Below are 14,417 nucleotides of genomic sequence, written 5' to 3' on the forward strand. Positions count from 1 at the left end.
CAGACATGCACATAATGTTCTATACCCTGTAGAACATCTAAATAAAGAGTTGTTGATATGCCATATGTCTGTAATGTTTTTTGAAAATAATTTCTGTCTCTTTTTCTAGTAATATAGCTTAGAATAAGTCAGAACCTCTCAGAATATTCTGTCTTCTTTTAGAGGAAAATATCATTAGGAAAAAAGTTTACATTATTCATAATAGATCAAGCAAATTCCAGAAGACAGAGCACTCTAAAGACAGATTACTTCAAAGAACTCCATTAAACTTAACTTAGTCTTACCGAAAGAAAATGTATAAGGCTGAATATTTAAAAATAACTTCCATATATAAACTAAGTTTTTGCTTCTGCATTGGGCTTTACAATGTACTGATTATGAGGTACCATTGTCCCTTGGGTCTGTACACAGGACTCTAATTAGGAATCTTTTCCATATTATCTTGGAAAATGGGAACCGCTTGATATATTTGCTCCAGAACCAGTTTATCTTAGTTTCCCAGATTCTTCTTCTCTGTATCCAGGATTATTTTACTTTTTTCAATTTTTTTAAATCGATATCTTTTTAAGTAGGCAGAAAAAGTGTAGTAAGAAATTCATGTCTTTCTAACAGCTAAGAAGCATGATCTGGTTTACTATCCTTTCATCATTTAAGAAAGAATATCTTAAGAGTTATTATTTTCCTGTTTAAAGGAACAGAAGAAAGGAAAATTAGACATGTATATGTGAAACAAAGTTTGCTCATTTGAAAGATGAATTACTGATTTTAATTAGTTTTGCTTTACAAGGAGAGAATGACTTACATCATTGCCATTCTTAAGATATTGTAACTTAGTTTTTAAAAATAAAAATATTGCATCCCTTTATTGTGCTACTCCTCTGGAGTACCTGTTCCCTCAGGGTGGAGGTTGTATCATTATATCTCAGTATGCTCTATCATGCTATGCTTATAGTAAAAAGTTAATACATGCTTATTGAATGAATGAATGAATGAAGCACTGTATCAAAAGAATCCTATATAATAAAAGCCTAATATGCTAAGTGTCCTGTTGTCCAGTTGGCCATTCAACCAACCAAAACATAGTATGCTAATGATATGCTAAGGCTGCTCAACTGCTCGCTATGATGTGCACTGACCACCAGGGAGCAGACAGTTGACTGGTTGACCAGTCGCTATGACATGCACTGACCACCAGGTGGTAGACGGTCTGACTGGTAGATTAGCTTGCTGCTGGGGTCCGGCTGATCAGGACTGAGCGAGACAGGCCGGACACACCCTGGAGCCCTCCCATCCTCCCTCCCCAGCTGGCCAACCTCCCACATCCCTCCCTGGCCCCAATCATACACCAGTGGGGGCCCTCGGCCTAGCCTGTGCCCTCTCACAATCTGGGACCCCTCTGGGGGAGTTGGAGAGCCGGTTTCAACCCGATGGCAGAATGACCAGTCACTATGATGCACACTGACCACCAGGGGAAAGATACTCAATGCAGAAGCTACCCCCTGGTGGTCAGTGACTCCCACAGGGACACCACTGCTCAACCAGAAGCTTGGCTCACGGATGGTGAGCACAGCGGCAGTGGTGGGAGCCTCTTCTGCCTCTGCAGCAGCGCTAAGGATGTCCAACTGCCAGCTTAGGCCCGCTCCCATAGGAGCAGGCCTAAGCTGGCAGTTGGACATCCTCCGAAGGCTCCCAGACTACAGGAGGGCACAGACTGGGCTTAGGGATCTGCCCCTCCCCCCCAGCTGTGTGTACAAATTTTGTGCACCAGGCCTCTAGTATGTTTGAATAAAATAGTAAAAAAATGCATTCTGATAGGCAGTTTGCACAGTGTGATAAGTGGTTGCTTAAATAAGAGTTGCACATTCCTAGGGAAGAAACTGCCACATCTACATTAAAGGATTGACTATTTCATATCTAATAATATAGTTATAACCAAAGGACTTGTATGCATGCATATAAGCCTAACCAATGGACACAGGCACCAGAGGTGTAAGGGCATGAGTGGGAAGGCTGGGGGAAATGGGAGGATAAGGACACATATGTAATACCTTAATCAATAAAGAAAAAAATTATAAAAACAATATATCTCCCTAGATTTGTTTTATTTTCTTCAATAATTTCTTTATACATATCCTGCTTTGTTTCATAGAAAATTTAATGCAAAAAACTATAAATTCAGAGGTAAGATTTATACACACTGCATGTCTGTGGTTCACATTTTAAGAAGTCAGGCCATTAGACTCACTGAATGAAAGGAGCTATTTTATCACTAAATTATAGTCCATTTGTGAACCACTTCCTATCTATAGCATTACTTTTTTAACCAGATATTTATAAAAGTTGCTCTTAGTTACTCTGACATGATATAGCATGATAGGAAGAGCTGAAAACAAACACACACAAAGGTTTTTACATTACTCAGGTGATAACAAAACACCCCTGGATGCTGCCTTCTCATAAATCGATATCTGGGTATCCCTTGTTGATTTCCCACTCTACCAACCAAGCCTGTTTTGAAAGGGAAATGTGGAAAAGGGAATGCTTATCCATTACTGTTGCTTGTAAATTGGCACAAGCACTTTGGAGATCTATTTGATAATATCTGGTAAAAATAAAGATCTTCATACCCCATCAGCTGGCATTTTCCTTTCCAGACATATACTTTCAAAGGACAGCTAGCTACACATGTGCATAAGAACCACTGCCTTACAAAAAGAAACAATCCAAATGTCTATTAAAAGGGCAATGGTCAATAACTGTATTTATTATATTCATAAAATGTAATAACATGCAGTTTCTGAAAATAAATATTATTTTATGCATTACCATGAATTTTTAAAAATGTAATTTCAAGTGAATAAAATGTTTTTTAGAATTTTACCAAAATAATATTTATATAACTCAAGAAAAATAAATAATTCTCTCCCATTCCATATATATTTGATTATATATGGACATATATATATATATATTTATATATGTATGTATATGTATATATGATTTTTAGGAACACACGATTTTATAGTAAAACCAAGGGCAGACTAACCATAAAACTATGTAAATATTCCTAAGACTAGTTCATCCCAGTCTTTTGTTCTTAGTCCTGTCCCTGACCTTTAGGCTAACATTTTGCTCCATTCCCCATCCTTGCCCCGGAAAATGCAAACTGGAACACATTGCTGTTCTTTTTTTGTTTTATAACAGGCATCACTCTAGATTTAAATAAACTGGCAGCCTCTTCCTTTGTACTAAAAAAGACTAAATTGGTGAGTCTTTCTGTCATGAAAATTTAATTCAAATATCTAGCTGTTAAATAATCCTATCTAATAATAGAGAAACATGGTAATTAACCATAAATTCGCTACCCTTCCCATTGGCTAATCAGGGCGATATGCAAATTAACTGCCAGCAAAGATGGCGGTTAACCACCAACAAAGATGGTGGTTAATTTGCATAGTAGCTGCAATGCTGGGAGGTGAAAGGGATTGGAAACCCAGGCGGCAGGCAAGAGGTGGGGGGCGGGCAAAGGCAGCCAGTGATCGGTGATTGCATTGTGGATTGGAGGCAGAGAGAGCCGCTGCACAGGCCAGCCGCCACCCCCGGAACCCCTGGGGGTGCCGGCTGGCCTGCTTCCCCGTGAAAGCCATGGTGATGGGAGGCAGAGAGAGCCCCAGCTGGCCTGCTTACCCCTGATCGCCATGGCGATGGGGAGCAGAGAGAGCCCAGCAGGCCAGCCGGCACCCCCGAAACCCTCTGGACTGGGGATTCTGGCTGGCCTGCTTCCCCGTGATCACCATGGCGATGGGGGGCAGAGAGAGCCGAGGCGCAGGCCAGCCGGCACCCCCGGACCCTAGGGGCCGGGTTGCCGGCTGGCCTGCTACCCCGTGATCGCCATGGAAAAAAGACCTTCAAGGCCTGTCCAAGGCAGGTTTGCATTTAAAACTAAGTGGGGTGGTCCAGAATTGCGCGGCACTGACAACCAGGGCAGTCTCTGCGTCAGTGGCACATCTGCAGCTTGAAGTGTGGGGTGTGAGGGCCATGCAAGCCAGAGACTTTGGCTGCAATTGTCATAATTTCAGCTCCAAGGCAGGCGCAATCAGGGAAGCCATTGGGACCTTCACAAAAAAAAAGAGACGGCTGAAGAGGAATGATACTTCTCAGAGCGCATTAAAGAACAGCTGGAAGCCTTGAAGAAACAACATGAAGAAGAGATCACTCATCATAAAAAGGAGATTTGAGCGTCTGCAGAAAGAAGTTGAGCAGCACAACCAGCACATCAAGAAACTGAAAGATCATGATACTGCAGCAGTGTCAGGGTGAGGGGACAGCCATATTTGCCAGTGCGCCGGAGCTGTCAACAACAAAAGGTGTGCGGGAGCTGGGCAGGCGCACAGACAGGCACACAGACCCCAGGCCTACCTCGCCACAGCCTGACCTCACCGCCACCGCTGCCGATGCCATCTCATGGGGCCTGCACCCCACAGCGGGAGGCGGGGGGCGGGGGGGGGGGGATGTCTTACAAACCAAACTTGACCATGCACATGCCCGCCACCTCCATCAAGGTCCCTGGGAGTGTTCACCGGCCTTCCACCAGCATGGCAACGTCTTCCCAGTACCACCAGCTGCTGAGTGACTAGGACCAGCATCTCTAACACGCAGGGAACAGAGAACAGCCAGGTGTCCCAGAGCAAATATGCTGAGCTGCTGGTCATCATCGAAGAACTAGGGAAGGAGATCTGACTCACGTACGTGGGCAGTAAGAGCGCGATGGAGAGACTGAAACTAGGCATCATCTACACAACAGGGCCGGTTCGGGAGTGCTTGGCCGAGATGGAGCAGAACACCAGGTCCTAGCCCCTAAGTCAGCATGAATGGCTTTCCCTCTTCTTCCAAGAAGTGACAGCTCATGCTTGCAACCCCCTTCATATGAAACTTGGTTTCAAAATGGTAACAGCTTGGTTTCTCCTCCCCGTGCCCCTCCCGTGGTTCATCAGGCTCTGAACCTCCCATCACTGAGATGGAGAAGAGATTTTTGCAGATTTACATGTTAGTTAGGAACTACCCAGGGCATTTTGTGTGTTTTTTTAAAGCATTTACTTACATGATGCATGTCAGTTACCTATCACAGCAAACTGTAGTTGGCCTCCCAGATACGTGTTTCTCTTCTGCATACATTTCTGTTACTCACATGGTTCTTTATGTTTCTCTTCTGAGCTGATCCAAGTCTGAGGGTTTGTTTCAGTGAGTCCTGAGGCAGCGCTTTAGTAGCCAGTGCCCATTCACCACACAGTATAAATTCTTTTCAATGTAACTTTTCTTTTTTTTGCTTAAGCATTTGCATGACTATTAGTACTTTGAAGTCAATCTTTAAAATGCACAAGTTATAAATACAGAAGAAAGAGCAATTTATTGAATCTCGCCTGACGAGGACCCCTGAAATTTCCCCTAAGGATGTATGTACATTTCAGTTCCGCCTTTCCCATCAGTGGATCCAAACATCTGGAAGACAGTGACTAATAGTGTTTGCATCTTTGTATGTATTTATTACTTGATGTAATAAAGCTTATTTTCATTAACAAAAAAAAAAAGAAACTGAAAGATCATGCTGATGCTTAAGTGCACACAGTTCCCCATAGAATGGCTACATACTGTCCACTTCTATGAAGACATAGTTCTGGTAACTAATATCTATCTATGCTGCCAACAGATTATAATAAATTGTGATCAGTAGGGGGAAAAAACAAAAAACCAAGTGGGGTGACATCGGAATTACTCAAGCGTACTCCCAACACCTTCACCTGCCCAGACGCCTAGGTCGCTTTACAGCTGGGCTGAGCCCAGTGCCGCCCAGTGGCCTGGACACCAGACCTGACCACCTCTCTGGTTTGGCCCAAACATCTGAAGTTCGCATTAGTTGCCAACTTAAGAAATTGGAGCATTCACGTAAAATCAGGATTCCCCACTTTTCTTTCCAAAGTGGCCGATTGGGGTCGGTGTCCCTTCAACCCTAAGAGGAACCCCCAGCTTGGGGGTGTGGTGAGGAGGAAGCTATCCCTGCAGACAGTTCAGTTGTGTAAACTCCCATTGACAGTAGTGCAGCCCAACAGTGTGGCCATTCAACTGCGAGGCAGCACAGCCATGAAACAGTCTGGCTGTTAAACAAGGCCCCTCTCCATCTTTCAGGGGGCTTCACCTACTCCAACCCACTGCACCTCACTTTGCCCCAGTGAGACAGCTTCAGTGTTTCAGCTCCAGCAAACAGAACACGTCCCAGTGGAAAGGGAAAGTGTATCCATGGCCAGTGTTGCTCAATGGATAGAGCCTCTGCCTGAGGACTGAAGGGCCCAGAGTTCAATTCCTGGTATGGCACATTTCTGGGTTATGGGTTTGATCCCCAGTGTGGGGCGTGCATGAGGCAGTCAGTCAATGATTCTCTCTCATCATTGATGTTTCTATCTCCCTCCCTCTCTGAAAGCAATCTATACTAATAAAAGAGTAATGTGCTAATTAGACAAAACAACTTCCAGACAACTTTCTGGATGGCCTTTTGGACAAAGCCATGGTGGCGGGGCCGAGGCAGAGGCGGTTAGGGGCGATCAGGCCGGCAGGGGAGAGCAGTTAGGACAATCAGGCTGGCAGGGGAGAGCAGTTAGGGAGATCAGGTCGGCAGGTAGGTGAGCAGTTAGGAGCCAGTGGTCCCAGATTGCAAGAGGGATGTCTGGCTGCCAGTTAGGGGGATCCCAGGGATTGGGCCTAAACCAGCAGTCGGATGTCTCCCAAGGGTTCCCGGATTAGAGAGGGTGCAGGCTGGGCTGAGGGAACCCCCTCTCCCCCCCATGCACGAATTTCGTGCACTGGGCCACTAGTTAAATAATAAGGAAGTTCTGTTTAATGATGTAATATTGAATGAACAGACCTTCAAAACTAGTGATAGCCTGCCCTACAAAAAAGGCCATGGGCAGGGGGCAATGGTGGTGAGGTTATGATGTGATTGTTTTTTTTTTTTTATTTCCTCTTGGCAATAACGAAAGACAGTGAGAATACAGAGGCCCCTCCTTCATGAGGGACAAGGACAGGCAAAGCAGAACATCCTGAGGAATGAGCATGCCAAGCAGCAGAGCAGAGGCTCAGGTGAGAGAGGGAGCTAACTTACCTGAGACCCATCTGTGCTGATATTCACTTGTAAGTCTTTTTTCTTGTACTGCATTCCCATTATGTTACCTTCAAGCCTTGGGTTATGTCTGTTAAACATATTTGTATTGCTATATTGCCTGGAATCAAGGGAGCGGAGCAGAAACCTGCAACCTGATGGCAGAGTGAAACTGATACTGATGCTGCTTGAAAAAGCCAAGGGCTTCATAGAGGGAGATGAGGATGCTGTGACCATTTTGAGTGATAAATGGCGATACTGGTTCTTTCTTGGAGGTGGGAGATGTTTGGAGAGGAGGACTGAGTGTACCGTGAAGGTGAAGGGCAGCAGCAACAGCAGCAGGAGAGGAGGTGAGGCCAGCTCCTGGAGAAACATCGCCTGGCTGCAGAAGCGCACATTAACAGGACACATGAACATCTGAGAAATCTATTAAGGAAGGTTTGTGAGTATGACCTAGAAAAAGGCTGGCAAACAGAAAAGAGTGTAGGGAAGAAGAGATGAAACCTCAGGTTGGTATCTGCTGGGTCTTTAGCAGAACTGAGGGAGAAAGCATGAAAAAAGAAATGGGTAGAAACTTTACCAAGTTAGATGGCCTGGAAAGTCTCTGTTGCAGCTAAATATTCAGAGTCTATCAGTTAGTCATATGGCCAATACAAATACATAGATGGTTGGCTTTGTACAGGTCAATATATATGCTTAATTCACTTAGGCTTTTATTTTTTAATTTCAAATTGGTGCTTTAGAGAAAGTAAAAATTAACTTGTCAATTAGGACCATAATTTAAAATACCAAGTTTGATAGTGTTGACAACAATTTAGGGTTTTTTTTTTTTTTTTTAGAGTAAAGTGTTTCCAAATGCTCATGACAAACATTAAGAAATTTAGCAAACAGATAATTTAATTTAAAAATACCGATCATGTTTATATATCTTTCCTGCAATTCAAATGGGAACTCTTTTTAATTCCAAACACTTCCAAACAACAATAATAAAAAGAAATCTCTCTTTGCCAAATAAGAAGAACCTAAACTTTTGGCTATCTACAACCTGTGAGGTTGACTTTATAAGTTTTCATCATTCTTTATGCTTTCTCATGCTGCTTAACTATTTTTGGAAGTAGAGATTGTTGCTGATAATGTAATATATAAGCAACTTCAACTTTTGCAAATTGTGCCATCCAAGGGCAATTGACTTGGTGAGCAAAATTTCCATGTTCACCTGATCAGCTGCATTTAGAAATGTGAGCTGCCAGGTTTCAGTGCTTTTTCCCCTGCTGTATGCAGTGCAGCTAAATATCACCTGTATGTTTCAATGAACTGCAAGGTTATCGAAGGTTTGTATTTCCAAATGTCTCCGATTCATCAAATTCAATTAAAAATGAAAATAAAGATTTATTTATGTACATAAATAGGAGGGAATACATGTTCTTTTTATTTGTTTTGTGGGAGAGAGTAGGTAGAAATCTCGAAAGAAAAATAAGAAAGTTTATGTTCAAACATTTTCAAAATATAAAATATTGTACTTAGAACTATCAGAAAGTTATACATGATAGAATATTTTATCATGACTCTGGCACAGGAGATTTATAGCAACCAGGAAAATAGAATGTCTAATGTATAGTGAAAGCAAAAGTATATACTCCAAGGAACACAAAAACAACTAAGTGGAAACAAGACTTTTTAAATGAGTGTTATATATTTTCCTTTTTGGTTTTCATTATTTTTAATTTTTTCCTTCAACCACCAAGTAATATGATGGTTTCTAAGTAGAGTTTACCTTTGTTGGTAGCTTCGTCTTCCCCTCTTGTTTGAAGTGATAAAATACAGCTCTCTGGAGGCTGAATGAAGCATTCCCTTTCTCTGTTATTTGTAAGTTGACATGGAGCAGACAGACACCTTCTGAAGTTTTATTCATGCCATGTTTCCTCTCTTTGCTGCAACAAGAAAAACCTTTTCTTTTCACCTGGCTATCTTTGAAGACGTGACTCAGAAATATTCATGGCCTCTAAAGGTAAGAGTAATATAGCCAGCTAATAAATTTTTCTTCATATTATGACTCAAAATCTAGAGATTGATACTTTAATTTTTTAAATTTTAACTTCAAGGAGCATATTGCATTAAGTAAATAAAAACACACTATCTGATAGAACGTGAAAGTTAAGCTATAAACAATGTCTTAGCTATAATGAATATAATAGTGAATTAATAAGAAAAGCTTCATAGCAAAATTCAGAATGGAAATATTTAATGCCAAACACAAGAATAGGTTGATCTTCCAAGTTTAAAGGGATTTGAAGAAAACTTTTCACACATAAGTTAAAAAGTGTTAAAGTACTGTTCAGTGTTTAAAAATTTCCATTTGTTGTTGAAAATAGGTGATATATTATTTATTATAATGAATTCAACACGTGTTATCAGTAAATCTTAAAAATCTAATGGACTAGAACTAAATATTTCTGAATTACAAAGCAGAAATTCTTTCAAAATGTCTTTGATAGTAAATTTTATATATAATAACTAAATTAAGCAAGCAGGTTAATTAGGTACTGGAGGAGGGAGCTGGTAAGTGTTTCCTCAAATCCCTAAAATTGTATAAATATCATTAGTGTTGTCTAACTTTTCTTACTTTAAAGAACTTCTCAAAAAGACAAGAGATATCATTGTTTTTTAAGGTAATGAATAGCATCCTTACTAAAAACACTTGTGAGATTATAAAAACAAATGAAATTGCAATGTGCTTTCATTCCATCATCAGAACAAGTCATTAAACTCTAAGCTATAATAAAAAGTTTTATCATGAATAACTATGATTAATAATTGGTGGAAACATAACCTAGTTACTCGTAGGGTATTACAGTCTACCAATTTAAAATATCCTAAATTAAATTAATGACCCATTCAAAGAAATGTGTATGCTTCTTTGCTTCTTTCATCAAAATACACACCGGATGCTATTTAATATGGAACAAGCAATGTAACTTTTTATTTTTTATCAACATTTAATGTATACCAGTTCCTGAGTATTATTGGGAAAGCTCAAATGAATTGTGAAATATAGGCTTGAGACATCAAAATCATTCATTTTAATATATGTGCTTCATTTTTATATTGAAGACAAAAAAATCTTGGCAGGTCGTTTCTTTCATTTAAGACTAGCACTAACACTTCATTTAAAACACTTCATCACTTTATAAAATAAGAGTTATAAAACTATAGCCTGGAAGGTAAAGAGTTACAGAGTACTTGAAATATTTATGAGCTAGTTATACATTTTTAAAATAGTAGATAGAAATTCAAAGCCAGATGGAAATTCAAAGGAGTTTCTTCTTTATCTGGTGGTCTGAGTCTTTGAAGAAACGTGTGACTAGAAAGCAGTACTATGATCAGAATATGATTAACCTACCAAGAAAGCAGTGAAGTTCATTAATGATAAGTGCTCAACACTAAACTCAGAGGTAAAACTTCTGGTGGAAAACTAAAATTCCTGCAACCAACTCAAAATAACCTGTGGAGTGGGTAAAACATCTGTTAGAGTCCCTAAACTGCTTAAAGGGAATAAAAATGAAACATTCTTTTGATTTAGAAATCATGTTTCAGGTGGCAAGTTGAATTATCATCATTATTTACTTAAACATTTTTGTGGACAGTTTTCTTCAGATACATTTAAAGACATTATTTGTAATATGAATATTTTCTGGCCAGTGAAACTATATAGGCAATTATTATTTTCCCAAGGAATACAGGCTTATTGGACATTTCACACATTTTGTAGGCAGTTCAATTGGCACCACTAAATCAAAGGACAGTCTGAATACTAGACGTCATTAGAACTGAAAAAATATTTGTGTAGTCTGAAGCCCCCTGTTAGTGTAAATAAACACAATTTAATAACAGATTGGTATTAAACTTTGTTTTAAGTTTGAGAAAAATGGATTTTCCAGGATGATCAAACCTGATAAGAGATCTCTCTAAAGCACTGGTTCTCAACCTTCCTAATGCTGCGACCCTTTAATACAGTTCCTCATGTTGTGGTGACCCCCAACCATAAAATTATTTTCATTGCTACTTCATAACTGTAATTTTGCTACTGTAAACAATATGTAATTATATATGTGTTTTCCGATGGTCTTAGGCAACCCCTGTGAAAGGGTCATCCAACCCCCAAGGGGGTCGCGACCCACAGGTTGAGAACCACTGCTTTAAAGGCTGCTCCAATGTGAACTGAAATCCCAGAAGATGAAGCAAGTGATCTCAGAATAGGGACCCTAACAGTCTCCAGCTACTGGAGCTACTAATGAATTAAGACTTTGGACATGATCTGCTGTGGGCTCATGTGTATTAATTCCCCTGGGCCTGCTGTGATGTCTAAGAAACTATACAGACCTGGGTCAGGACTGTAGAGCCACTTGACAGACACTCAATAACCTACTACATTTTGTTACAGCAGACATAGATTACATGATAAAATTAGAGTAATTTGCTAATCTTTTTTAGTAGTAACATCGACAGAGAGAATCTAATAATCTTCTACCAGCTATTATTAGAAATTGATTCCCACACGTGTTTTTTTAATTAAAGGATAACATGAGAACAGTAAAGTACATAATGAGCATCCAACTTAATCTGTATGGTTTTTAAATAAGATGAGCTTGTGTAACTACCACTAAGATCAAGATATAGAACATTTCTAGTACCTCATAAAGTTCCATTTCCAGTCACTAGCCATGTACCTTAACTCCCAAAAAGCTCTATTCTTAATTTTATCATCATGAACTAGTTGTCCCTAGATCATGATTTTGCCTGTGTGTTTCTCTGAAAGTCAATGGCAACAGTGCTTTGGCACTAATACTGAAGAAAAGATGTTTGTTGCCTGTTATTTTTCAGCAGTTATTACTACACTAACCATTAACTCCTCTCCCAAATCTGATGTACTGTATGTAGTCTTCCTCTCAGGTTACCCCTTAGGGTCCCATTCAGGCTCCTTCTCAAGTGGAAGAGGAATTAGTTCTAAAGCTTCTATCCTCGGTGTCTGCCCAGATCTGAGAGAAGTTCAGAATGGGGTCCTTGTGGGAAGCAAATTGCTATGTTACAGGTAGGGAGATCTATTATAGTAGGGCCAAATGAAAAGTTTGTTTCCATATGGTCTTAACCCCGAAGCTTGTCTAAATTCTAAATGCCACAGAGCAGTACAAACATCCGTCTTTGTCTATTTTTGTTATCTTAAGGATAAATAAATAAATAAATAATAAATAAAGGAATAATCTGCTATTGTTCCTCTTTAACGCCACACCTACACAGAGCCTTAATGACCTCCCATTACTAGAAACAGTTTATGTCAGTGTTCAAAAGACCATTTCTTTGATGCATATATTTCTTCACCAGTTTTTTGTGATTTTTAAAAAACCCCTACGTGCTCATCCTGGCTAAAGTTGAATTCTCTTAATAATGAGGAACTTAGTAACTCCAAGGGCAATTCAGTCCCAAATTTATTTTTTAGAGATTTAAAAGATTCAGAAAACACCCCCTCTACATACACATACACAACTTATATGAATTTGAGGATCAATGCTGAAGAGAGATCATTCTAATTTATTGTGAATTATTATATAGATGTCACTCTAACTTTAGTTTATGTATGAGAATACTTGTTCAAATCTTTGTGCAAATGGAACAAATTTCTTTCTTATAGTAAACCAGAAACATTTTCTTTGTCCTTTCTATTCATCTGTCTTTAGAATAGTCTGAATTATTTGTCTTTATAATGGCTCCTCTAATATGTGAAGGGTCATGAAACTTAATCCACACCTACACTCATTCTAAAACTGCATAGTATTGATAAACTAAATGAATGCACATGTGATAACTTGTTAATTAATGGATTAATAAATATGAGAAATAAAAACACTGATAAATTTTTTAAAAAATTGGTATCTATTGAGGAAGGTATCCAAATGGCAGTCATATGAAAAGAAAAAGGAAAAATAATCATAGAAAGAATTATTTCTACTCTTTAACAAAGAAGAATGCTTTTGTATGCACTTATTAGGGCTTATGCACAATTTGACACAGGCTCCAGATTAATACAGGAGAAATAGCAATCTCCAAATTTCAATCTAAGAGATCATTCAAATAGCAACATTTTTACCTGGCAATAATATAAAAAACAGGTTATTCTCTAAAAAAAATCCAAACATTATAGAAATCTGTAATTATTTTATCTTAGGTGAGCTACAAAGTGATTTATATTGTGAAAGAAAAAATTTTTAGTCCTGGCCGGGTAGTTTAGTTTGTCTTCCAGATACCAAGGTTTCAAATTCAATCCCCAATCAAGGCACATACATGAATCAATCAAGGAATGCATCAATAGGTGGAATAACAAATTTATGTGTCTCTCTCTTTAAATCAATAAAAAATATATTTTTTAATTTTAAAGCTTTTATACAAAATACTGAGACCTAAGCTAATCTATACTAATAAAAGGGTAATATGCTAATTAAGACTGGGAGACCTTCTAGGAGACCTTCCGAACGTTCTGGACAAAGCCAAGGTGGCAGGGCCTAAGCAGAGGCAGTTAGAGGCCAAGAGGGTAGGGCAGTTGTGGATGATCAGGCTGGTGGGGGGCGGGGCCATTGGGGGTAAGCAAACCAGCCGAGGGGCCAGTTGGGAGCAAGCAGGTCATAAGTGGGGGTCAGTTGGAGGTGATTAGGACAGCAGGGGGGCAGGGGGGGTGAGCAGGCCAGTGGGAAGGGAAGGTGGGGGTGAGCAGGTCAGCAGGGCGGGCAGTTGGGGGTTGGCAGGCTGGCAGGGGAGGCAGTTGAGGATGAGCACACTGGCACGGGGGGCAGTTGGGGGTTATCAGGCTGGCAGGGGGGCATTTGGGGGCAAGCAAGCCAGCAGGCAGAGTGGTTAGGGGCAATCAGGCAAGCAGGCAGGCAGGCAGGTGAGCAGTTAGGAGCCAGCAATTCCGGATTGCGAGAGGGATGTCTGACTGCTGTTTTGGGCCCAATCCCTGTAAACCAGCAGTAGGATATCCTTTGAGGGGTCCCAGATTGGAGAGGGTGCAGGCCAGGCTGAGGAACACCCCCTCCCCCGTGCACAAATTTTTGTGCACCAGGCGCTGCAGTCTGACATCCTTAGCACTGCTGAAGAGGCAGAAGAGGCTCCCGCCAGCACCATCAGCCTGGCTTGTGGCTGAGCAGAGCTCCCCTGTGGGAGCGCACTGCCCACCCTGCATTGAGCGTCAGCCCCCTGGTGGTCAGTGTGTGTCATA

General features: G+C 40.4%; 1 protein-coding gene across 1 annotated transcript in view; it reads left to right on the forward strand.

The window, feature by feature from the left end:
• Positions 1–9,145: 9,145 nt before the first annotated feature.
• PLSCR5 (phospholipid scramblase family member 5) overlaps positions 9,146–14,417 on the forward strand; it is a 35,003-nt gene continuing 29,731 nt past the window's right edge. Inside the window, exon 1 of the mRNA XM_059691669.1 lies at positions 9,146–9,158. Coding sequence (XP_059547652.1) covers positions 9,146–9,158 — 13 coding nt within the window. The remainder of the gene's footprint in view (positions 9,159–14,417) is intronic.

The sequence above is a fragment of the Myotis daubentonii genome, chromosome 3 (assembly GCF_963259705.1).
Source record: "Myotis daubentonii chromosome 3, mMyoDau2.1, whole genome shotgun sequence".
In the NCBI taxonomy this organism is placed as follows: domain Eukaryota; kingdom Metazoa; phylum Chordata; class Mammalia; order Chiroptera; family Vespertilionidae; genus Myotis; species Myotis daubentonii.